Here is an 11,812-nt window from a genome sequence, read left to right on the forward strand (position 1 = left end):
GTTCAATCTTTGACTAAAGTGTGGAGATAAATGAGGCAGAAATTGCAAAGGAAAAGCGAATAAGAAGCAGCAAAGAGAGAAAAGAATTGACGAGAAAGAAAGTTAGCTAAATACTTTGTTGGCAATAAAGTATATCTGACGATGCAACAACAACAACAAAAAACCCAGTGTATTTCCACAAAGTGGGGTCTGGGGAGGGTAAAATGTATGCAATCCATGCTGCTACCTCCGAAGAAGTAGAGAGGTTGTTTCCGATAGACCCCCGGCTCAAGACAAAGGATAGTAAACAAGGTCGTAATAAAACATGAAGCAGGATTGATGACATAACATAAATAATGAACAAGAAATAATACAAATAGAGAACAGACAAATACAAAATAAAAGAAATACGAGCAAGAATAAATATGAAATAGGAAATAGGAAATAGGAAATAAGAAATAAGACACCCACCTAGTAGTAACATACACTCACAAGCCCAATGGAGCCCACCCCACCCAAACTCTCCTGGCTAGAAGCTCCTACCTATGGACACATTCCTAGGATTACTAATTCGGCTACACAAGAGCTCTCCTTACTACTAGCTACAACCAACACATTAACCCTAGCCTTCTACCTTTATCCGACCTCCACACCTTTCTATTAAGGGTCATGTCCTCAATAAGCTGAAGCTGCTCCATGTCATGTCTAATTACCTCTCTCCGATATTTCTTTGGCCTATCTCTACTCCTCCTGAATCCGTCCAAACCTATCCTTTAACACCAACGAACTGGGGCATCGGTGCTTCTCCTCCTCACATGCCCAAACCATCTCAACCTTCCTTCCTGCATCTTCTCCTCCACCGAAGTCACTCTCACCTTCTTCTGGATAATCTTATTTTTTACTCTATTTCCTCTAGTAAGCCCACACATCCAATACAACATTCTCACTTCCGCCACCTTCAATTTTTTAATGTGGGAGTTCTTGACTGGCCAACACTCTGCATCATACAGCATGGCCGGACGGACTGCCACTCTATAGAATTTGCCTTTAAGCTTAAGGGACACCTTCTTATCACACAACACTCTTGAGATGAGCCTCCACTTCATCCAACCCGCTCCAATACGTTTAGAGACATCCTCATTAATCTTGCCATTTCCCTAGATCATAGACCCAAGATACTTAAAACTATTCCTCTTACAAACATCCTGAGAATCCAACCTTACCACCACTTTGTCCTCCTCCCTCAAGTCACTAAACTTGCATTCCATATACTCCATCTTGGATCTACTCAACCTAAACCCCTTAGATTTAAAAGTTTGCCTCCAAACCTCCAATTTATCATTCACACACACCCGTGTATCATCAATCAGCACTACATCATCCGCAAATAACATACACCAAGGCACCTCATCTTAAATACTTCGCGTCAACAGGTCCATCACCAACCCAAACAGGAACAGACTAAGAGTCGATCCCTGATGCAACCCTGTCTCAATCGAAAAATGCTCAGAGTCTCCTCCCGCCGTCCTCACCCGAGTCTTCTCTCTATTGTACATGTCCTTAATAACTCCGATGTACGCCATTGGGACCCCTATCACCTTCAAGCATCTACAAAGAACCTCCTTATGGACTTTGTCATACGTCTTCTACAGGTCGATGGACACCATGTGTAAGTCCCTCTTCCTCTCCCTATACTGCTCTACCAATCTCTTCACCAAGTGGATTGCCTCTGTCATCGAGCGACCATGCATAAATCCAAACTGGTTCTCCAAAATAGACACGACCCTCCTTAATCTCTGTTCAACCACCCTCTCAAATCTTTATAATGTGACTCAATAGCTTAATACCTCTGTAGTTGTTAAAACTCTGAATGTCACCATTATTTTTATATAATGGAATCATTGTACTCCATTTCCATGCCTCATACATTCTCGCAGTCTTAAAAATGCAGTTAAACAACTCAGTCAACCACCTTAAACCTGCCCCACCGGTATACTTCCAAAAATTCATCGCCCTACCCCTCCGCATCCTACGAATAGCCTCTCTAACCTCCTCAACATAAAACGTCTACAGTAACTAAAATCACGGCTCTCCTCCGTGTGCTCCAGCTCCTCTAACTCAATGTCTCTGTTCCCCTCATCATTCAAAAGTCTATGAAAATACTCCTGCCATCTCCTCTTAATGTGAACATCCTCCACCAAAACTCTACCATCCTCCCCCTTAATGTACTTCACTTGGTCAAGGTCCCAACCCTTTGCTTCCTAGCCTTAGCAAGCCTAAACAACTTCTTTTCCCCGTCTTTCTTCTCTAACCCCCCTTACAAGCTCTCAAACGCTGCTGACTTAGCAGTCGTAACTGCTAGCTTAGCCTCTTTCCTTACTACTTTGTAAACCTTCCTACTCTCCCATTTTTCCTCTTTATTTTTACTCTCAATCAACTTAACATACGCCTCCTTTTTAATCTCCACATTCTTCTTAACTTCATCATTCAACCACCAGCCCCCTTATGCCACCCTGGCCGACCCCTCAAAACAACAAACACTTCTTTAGTAGTCTCTGTGATGCAGCTGGCAACCCTATCCCACATAGCATCCACATCCCCCTACCCTCCTACAACCTTATTTCCACCACCTTCTCCCCTATCTCTAGTGCACTAACTGGCGTTAGCCACCCCACTTAATTCTAGGTCAACCCTCCGTGGCCCTTCTCTTCTTGCTCTTCTTGATAATCAAGTCCATCCCCAGAAGCCTGTGCTGGGTCAAAACATGCTCACTCAGAATGACTTTATAGTTTTTACGTAAAACCCTATCCCCCTTCCTGAGCAGCAGAAAGTCAATCTGAGTCTTGGCTATCGAGCTTCGGAAGGCAATCAGGTGATCCTCCTTCTTCGGAAAGCTTGAATTCACAACCACCAACCCAAAGGCCCTCGCAAAATCAAGTAGAGCAGCACCCTCACCATTTCTATTGTCGAAACCAAAACCTCCATGCACATCATCATAACCTCCTGGTAAAAACCCAATGTGCCTATTGATGTCCCTTGTTATGACAATCTTCTTTGAGCTTGGCACGCTTCTCACCACCTCATCCAAAGCCTCCCAAATTCTAGCTTTCACCTCTTCTTCCAAGCCCATCTACGGCTTATAAACACTACACACATGCAGCGTAAACCTCTAATGACCAACTTAATCGTCATCAACCTATCACTGACCCTCTTAACCTCTACCACTTGCCCTCTAAGCTCCTCATCCACTAAGATGACCACTCAATTTTGACGTCTCTCACTCCCTGAATACCACAGCTTGTACCCATCCACATCTCTAGCCTTGGTAGACCCTACCCACTTAGTCTCCTGAACACACGCAATATTAATCCTCCTCTTCTTAAGAATCTTCACCAGCTCTACGGACTTACCGTGAAGGGTCCCTATGTTCTAAGACCCTACCCTTAACCTATCTTCTCTCGCCTCACGCCTACCTCTATCATCCCCCACCGAACCAGCCCTAACACCCACCTAGACCCCACCCCCACCCCTGCCCTCCCCCTACACCCCTTTTCAAAATCGCCCCCAGCCCCAACCCTCTCGGATATGACTTTATTCCACCATCAACCCCAAAGCCACTACTCAGACAAAGACCCAAATCGACAAACAAAATAAACAAGGTAGAAGTATGAAAACAAAAGGCACACACAAAGTACATTATTCGGCCTAGCAGCTAGAACAACACAACAAAAATCCACCAATAAGAGAAAGCAGCCAGTAACAAACTATAATCACAAGCAACAGAATAGTACAAAAAAACTACTCTGTAAGAAGTAACTAAAAGGTAACTAAAAGAAGTAACTAAATATCAAAGTTTAGATGTCACCGGGGTACTTCTGCGTGTTGCTGGTTCCAGCAATTTTGATGTAGAAATTGGTTGCCGGAATAAGAGTCGCTGGAACGACGCCACCGGTGCATTGTCGGAGCTTCATCTAGGTATTTTCGGAATAAGAGTCGCCCGAACGACGCCACCGGTGCGTCGCCGGAATATCACCGGAGCTTCGTTTGGGTATTGCCATAATCTGGACGCCGCTGTTTTTGTACCAACCTATTTTGATCGGACTTGCACCGCTCCTGGAGTCGAGCCGGCGGAAAACCGTAATCCCGTTGGCGATAGTAGTGACGAGAGGGACAAAGAGGAAGGGAGAAAAAGGGGGATAGAGAGAACTGGGGAGAGAGAGAGTAACCCTTACCTTTTGCCGGCGCATCTACACCGGCGTCGGAGTCATTCGGTCAGAAATTGCAAAGGGAAATCGAATAAGAAGCAGCAAGAAGAGAAAAGAATTGACGAGAAAGAAAGTTAGCTAAATACTTTGTTGGTAATAAAGTATATCTGACGATGCAACAACATCATTCATATATATATATATATATATATATTAGTGTACTTTTTTAGGGGGATTTGATTGCATCACCTGTTCAAAAAAAGTAAGAATGTGACCAAATCCTCAAGTATAAAGCAAACTATTGAGGTTCAATCTTTGACTAAAGTGTGGAGATAAATGAGGCAGAAATTGCAAAGGAAAATCGAATAAGAAGCAGCAAGAAGAGAAAAGAATTGACGAGAAAGAAAGTTAGCTAAATACTTTGTTGGCAATAAAGTATATCCGATGATGCAACAACATCAATAACAACATACCCAGTATATTCCCAAGATATCTGACGATGTTCAATGTCATCTTGAGCTGGACCCAATTGCATGGGTCTTTTTTCTTTTAAGAAGGACCAGTTGCTCCTTCTTTTGTAGTAGCCCTGCTTTAAAAACTTCTCTTTTGAGTCTTTATCTGAAATACTCTCCCTACTCTACACTATAAGGGTAAGGTATGCGCACGTCATACCCTCCCAGATCCCACTTCTGGGATTACACTGGTATGTTGTAGTTGTTGTAATCTATCATATCTTTGAAGTATATTTAAAATATATTGAATGGATGCATCCGAGGAGAATTGACTTTGAAGAAACTATTCTCTAGATATGTAACTCGTGTATTTCATAGTTGAATCAATTTAGATAGTTTAGAAAGAACCTAAAGTTAGAGATATATCAATAGGTAATATAGCACTAATGACCAACCAAAGGTGAGAAATCATCACAAACCTCTTTAGACGGATACAGTCACCAAAAACCAAAGGTAATGTTGTATACATTATTTCTTTTCTGTTTCAATTTCTCAACTATAAAGAGAAGCCAATGGTCTGGCTGATTCTTTAGATGGATACAATCACCTAGTGGATGCAGAGAGGAAAATTATCATCTTTAACTCATTACCAAGAGAACCTAGACTATGCCACCTGGTCCAATATGTCCTTGTCTACAATTACTATTCGTTCGCATTTATCAATTTGTTCACAGTGATCGCTCCGGGTAATGCATAATTCAAATTCTGGAAATTTCATTTGGATGTTGCTTTGCATGGATTTCAGAATCTGCACTTTCATCTTGAAAATTGATGGTGTCTCTTGGCAAAATCTGCTGCAGCAATGTGCTTATTAATCTGTTTTTGTTTAAGTAACTTAGAGGAACTCTTTCTTTCTCTCAATGTATTTGTCAAGAATGTAGTTCAGCTTGAGTTGGTTCAACAGAAATCCCACGTTGTCAGTATAAATTGAGTATGCCAATTCTATACCCAGCTTGAGTTGCTTTGACAGAAATCTCACGTTCTCACTATCAAAATTGATTCTGAGTATGCCATTCTACAATCTTAACCTTTTCTTTTAGTTGTTGGAAAAAGAAGTTTAACAGGGAAGAGCATTCACCTTCTTTTGATCAAGTAAATTTATTTAAGTGTAGTGAGTCAAGCTCGAACCGTGATCATGGGATAGTACTCACCTTCATGCGAAGGGAATAAATGATCAGATTCAATGAAGCTTTGAAACATCTTGTATTGTTTGCATGAACCACTTTGTAACATTTGCTAATAACTTGAGATGTTTCTTAAAACTTTCATCACTCTATCCATAATCAACTTCATCGCTTTCTCTATCCATCTAATAAGTAGAATAACTGGTTAACATAGCAGATTCTTTCCTACAGCAACTACTTTTGAAGTGCACAAATGAGGATGAACAGAGCAGGAGGTTTGAGACACATTATTTTAACTGCTCATTGCTACATTTGAAGACCATCAAGTTCATTGACTGTTTTGATCTACTAACTAAAAAAAACTCGGTTCTGCCGTTGGTAAAATATTTGCTGAAGCATGCAACCGTGCTAGAAAAGATCGTCGTTGCTGCCAGATTAATAGGGACTGTTGCATCACGGGATTATGTTAAAATGGAACAGGAGTTCCTAGGCTTTCCAAGATCCTCTCCAAACGCTTCAATTATCTTTTCTTATTTATAATCATTTGCCCCTAATAGTTGTATTGATTGCAACTTACTTAACATCTCTTACCTTATGGTTGAAACTGGTTTGTTGTTTATAGATAAGGTTAGGATTGTACTTGACAGTAGCCAAAGAGTTTTTAGTAGTTCATCTCCAAGTAACAATGTATTTCTGGGATCAACATTTAAGAAGTATTGCTCTATATGTTTCATGATTTCTGTGCTGAATCCTGATCATGTTTTCATACTTTGAAAATTCAATGTTGAAAATCATTTTGCCGAAATAGTACATGTGTCCAAGGACTTATTTCTTGTGCCTATATTATTTTATGGGTGGAAAAGAAACTTCAAAATATTTGTTGGTATCGAAGGATTTGTTAGTTGTTCCTTCTGTTGCTATTAGAATAGATTCTCTCTCCCACTTTATTTCTTTTCTAAATAAAAATGGGAGGGTGATGGTATGGAGGTTGCTTCCTGGGTTACTTAATAGCGTTAGAGTTAGTATATTATATGAGCTTCATAGAGTAGAACCCCTTGATGTGAATTCTGGTGCAATTCCCATGACATCTATAACAGTACCTCTTTGAAATCAAGAAGATCTCGTTGATTCAATCCCATCATATAGTCAATTCCGCTGCATGTATCTCAGGTTTCTTCTGTGACCAGTCCACGAAGTCCAAGTCCAAGAATTTCAGGCAGTTCAGAACACCAGGTGTCTGTACTGCAGAACCCTGCTTTTTCTTCAGTGTCCCCAGGATTTCTACCAATGAGGAAGAAGAGACCCTATGGTCAATTTTCAATACTATATTAGTAGATGTGAAAGAAAAATGGTAGACATTTAGAACAATGGCAAACATTGCTTAGCTCCTTGTAGGTGAAGCAAATAATGGAAGCAGAGAATGAATGTAAATGTTCTGCTATTCAGCTCCGACCAGAGCAGCTGATTATTAGTGGATTTCCTTTGAAGCCAGGAAGTTATTGGTATGATGAGGAATCTGAACTTTGGGGAAAGGTAACTTTGGTTATTGAAGTTTAACTAATTATCTGTTATAATCCCTATTGAGAAGTAAGTATGTTGATGCAGCATGAACTTCTTAAGTTAACAGGGAGGAGAGAAACCTGACACAATTGTGAGTTCAAACCTGGATTTTACTGTGGGAAACATGTCCTTATCCAAGCAATGTGATTTGCTCTTGATTATTTTTTTGTCTGTAAGTTGTGTAAGTTATTTCGTCTTTTAGCTCAAATTTGTTGCTTATTGTCATTCTGTACCTGTTATGGTGTTCCACAAATGTTAGCTGCAACATTGATTTTCTCCTGACGCTATTATTGCTAGAATCATTGGGTAGTTTTACTGATATGATATGACATGTTTATAACCATAGTATTTTAGGAGCAAGTTTTGATATGTTATACATAATTGCACTGTCAAAAGTATTTCTTCTTTATACCCTGTTTCCTGTTAAATACTATCATATAAAATACTATTGCCAGAGCTGCCTCTGTCGGCAGTTGAGTTAAAGCCGGTTGAATGCCTGACTGAGCCTTTTGCCAATTTAAATATGTTATTTGGTAATGTGCGTGAACTAAAGATGACTAAATCTTACTCCCTCCGTCCCATTTTACTCGTACCAAATTGGGATGGCACAGCTACGAAGAAAAATAATAAATAATATGCTTAGTTTATCATAGTATCCTATTAAATAGTTTATCATAATACCCTATTAAATGATGTTTATATTTTAATTTAAATAAAAAGTAATTAATGTATGAAGAAAAAAAATTGTTTTGTCTTGATAAGTAAAAAAGGACAAGTAAAATGGAACACCAGATTAGGAAATTTGGGACGGGTAAAATGGGACGGAGGGAGTAATAAAGTTAATTATCATGTTCTTTTCCTTGATATTTCTTGACTGGCCCTGTAGTTAGCCTCTGTGAATTAATTGCAGATATTATATTTAAGTTGGCAAAAGAAGAAGAAATGCATTAGGACAGGAAATGAACCATCAAAAGGAAATGCATGATTTGTAGGACTACTAACCGAGCAAATTGTATATTGTGTTATTAACATGATAGAATATGAATATGAAAGGAGAGTGTCTGCTGTATGAGAACGGGCTGATATTCTAGTCATGCCGGAATGGACAACAACAGAGCAAAACCGAGCTCTGCCTATTAAATTCGTTATCCTAAAACTGGAATCTAGAAATTAGCCTATGAATTACTTGCTATTTTAATTTGCATCACTGTAGAGTTATTTTCAAGTTACCTACAACAAGTAACTACTCATAGTAAATCTGAATGGTAATCTAAAATAGAATAAACAACCTGTTGTATCAGTTAAAATACATTGATAATGTAGAAGAAACTTTTAGCATCCGTTTATATACTTTCTCCTGCCCTGATATAGCAGAGAAAGTTGATGGTTCCATAGGTAACCTCTTTCCAAAGTTTTTTTGTCTTTTTTCAGTTAATTGCTTTGGAATTGTGTATTTACAGAAAAGTTCACATATTTATATGCAAAATTTTATAGAAGTTCTTGCTTTTCTCTCTCTATTCGTTTGCTTTTGTTCTTATGCAAAATAATTTGACTTTTAGGTTGTTTCCGCTTTACTTGACTGGTCTCCTTTTATTTTGCAATCATTTTCCCTTGTGGGATTTTGGGTTCTTTTCATAATTTGCTTTGAATTTTTGAGATATTTGACTTTTTGGTATGACAAAGAATTGGAGGGAGATGGCGAGGAGATTACTCCATAGTAATAGAGTTTCTCATTAGTATCAGAGTATACCGGTTATCCAATATATTAGATGAGCTTCGTAGAGTAGAACCCCTTGATGTGAAATCTGGTGCATTTCCCGCAGCATATATTGCATAACCTTTTTCCGAATCAAGAATATCTCTGTCACGACCCAAAAACGAGGGTCAAGATGAAACTTGTCACGGCGTACCTTAACAAGTAAGCCTATCACCCAAACTGATACGAATAGAGAAAAAGATAGAAATATCCCAAGGTAAGACTTTTAGAACGAAGCCGAAATATATAAATAATCATAACAATGCGGAAAGAATTTATCTCAACTACCAATCATGTCCAAAACCAGGTGTCAATAGTGTAAGAACTACTAATAAAAATCAAGAGTCAAATACATCGAAAAAATAACCACAAAGGAATAATAACTGTCTTCAAATACTAATAAAGACATAACTAGTATAGAAAGATAGAGGTAAACTTCGGACACATGGATTAAGTTCCAAATTCATGATTATATATATGTATCGCATATGAAATTGATCATTATGTGTGTAGATTCATGTGAACCCATGATAAACCCCATACTTTTGAAATTAGAGATGAATTATGATGCTCACTTATTGAATGTCCAACCGCTACCTTGGAAGCTCAAACAATCGCCCGAATCAAGTAAGCTGGGGCACACTCGAGCTAGGACCTGCACCGAAAGGGCGCAGTAGCATGAGTACGGCCAACTTGTACTCAGTAGGTATCATAGGCCGACCAAGCAAAGTGGTAAATAAAGCATACAAAATATACAATAAGGGCACGTCACCTGCAATCAGAAAATGTTCCACAACGGTAACCCACACCGCTTGCACTAACAGTTCTAGTATATCTCACATATATTACAAAAACACACCAAGATATAGAACCCAAGTATACATTATGTCACATATAAATAGAACAACAGAGAACATGTAGATACAAGATCATCAAATACAAGTAAAGAAAGGTAAGACAAATACATAGATGACAAGTCAATAAGGCAATACAACTCAACATAAACACAATAAAGTAAGTGCAATGTATATGATAATGATGATGATGATGATGATGCACGAGGTTGTCGCACAACCTTTGGGATCGTCGCACAATCCTCGTATACACCTACGGAGCTAAAGCTTCCTTACGTAAGACCCATGGGGGGTTCGTCAACCTATATACAATCCACATATCTCACGGCATATCCCTCGAAAAGGGTTTTATAAGGTATTACAATATTTTTAAAAAGGTGTTGCCAGTGTTTCTGAGATGTTGCCACGGTAGTACCAATGTTTCAAGAAAAAGTATGATATGAAGATGTAATGCTCACAACCAATCACAATAAGTATTTCCACAGCCAACCCCATGATATATTTCCACAATCAACCATAATGATACATTTCCACAACCACATGAGCCAATATTCACTCGTTATTTTCATTTCATCCATGAATTTCCACGTCTCATGTGCCAATAAAGTATGAATATAATCACAATACACCAATGGTGCCACATTAAACAATACAATACAATTACTCACATGTATTCAAGGCTATCAATGACACATAGGATCCCATACGGTCAAACATATCACATAATATTTCAATTTCGACAATTACATCACATATAGACCCCCACATGAGCAAAACACGTAGATAGCAATTTTTCATGATTAGTACCCACCCTTAACATGTATTTTGTACCATCATTTACTACACAGTCCAGTCTGAAGAGTTAAGCCATAACCTACCTCAAAAGTCGAAATCGGTCTGCTACACTTAAACCCGTAACCTTACCTTTTATGAACAATCCCAAACTTTACCAAAAACATCAAATATAAAATCTACTTGTCAAAACAAAACCAACGACACCTATATTGACTACTTTTCGTTCGAGGTCAAAACGGACCCCCAAAATGAGTTTCCGAAAAAGAAGGGCAATTGAAACTTTACTTTAAAAACATGTTCCAAATATTTTTAGGAACCTACAGCTAAAAACTCAAGTTAAATCGAGTCAAAAACGAAGTTCATATTGAAGAAAAATCATTTTTGAGTTTTACCGGGTAAAATATTTGAAATCCAGATTAAAATCTAAAATCAGAGTTGTTTTGAAGGTTAAATTGATGAAAAACTAGTAATTATAAGATAAAAGTATTATTCAAATGAAAATGAGTGAAATTTTGGATTTTGAGAAATTAATGAAAAAATTACTAAGAAATGGGTGAATTCTTACTTTAAATCCATAATATAATTAAGAAATAGGTATTAATCTAGCTTCCCAAGCTCTCACAAACTTCACTTTCAATCTCCCAAACTATTTAGAGTTTAACTTTGAAGAGGCAAGATGAAAAATGAGCAAAATGAGCCAAAAAGAGAAAAATCTGCTATATTTATAGCAGAAAAAAATCTGCAATAGCTGCAGTTTTTTTTTTTAAAAGTTACTCCGGATTTCGACAGGGTGCTCGGGATTCGTTCGGAATCTGATTTATGCAAACGAACTATTCAACCACACTAAATTCGACGTTCCGGAAACGATGGAGCTACCCAATTTTCCAGAAAAATTCATTTTCACAAAATTGACTCCCGAAACCCGAAATCACAGTTTTCCAAACTGAGGATCGAAATGAGATTTAAAAGTCGTAAAATCATACCAAATATGTTAACACACTAAAATCGACATTCCGGATCTGCTGGC

General features: G+C 38.4%; 1 protein-coding gene across 1 annotated transcript; it reads right to left on the minus strand.

Moving 5' to 3' along the window:
• Positions 1-2,665: 2,665 nt before the first annotated feature.
• Positions 2,666-3,109, minus strand: LOC107861844. Its single transcript, XM_047412723.1, has one exon. The coding sequence runs from the start codon at positions 3,107-3,109 to the stop codon at positions 2,666-2,668; it is 444 nt and encodes a 147-aa protein (XP_047268679.1).
• Between the last annotated feature and the right edge of the window lie 8,703 nt (positions 3,110-11,812).

Source organism: Capsicum annuum, chromosome 1, assembly GCF_002878395.1.
Source record: "Capsicum annuum cultivar UCD-10X-F1 chromosome 1, UCD10Xv1.1, whole genome shotgun sequence".
In the NCBI taxonomy this organism is placed as follows: Eukaryota; Viridiplantae; Streptophyta; class Magnoliopsida; order Solanales; family Solanaceae; genus Capsicum; species Capsicum annuum.

Bases quoted from the DNA above. Each gene is read 5' to 3' on its own strand.
- LOC107861844 (XM_047412723.1), bottom strand. From the start codon at position 3,109: ATGGGCTTGGAAGAAGAGGTGAAAGCTAGAATTTGGGAGGCTTTGGAT.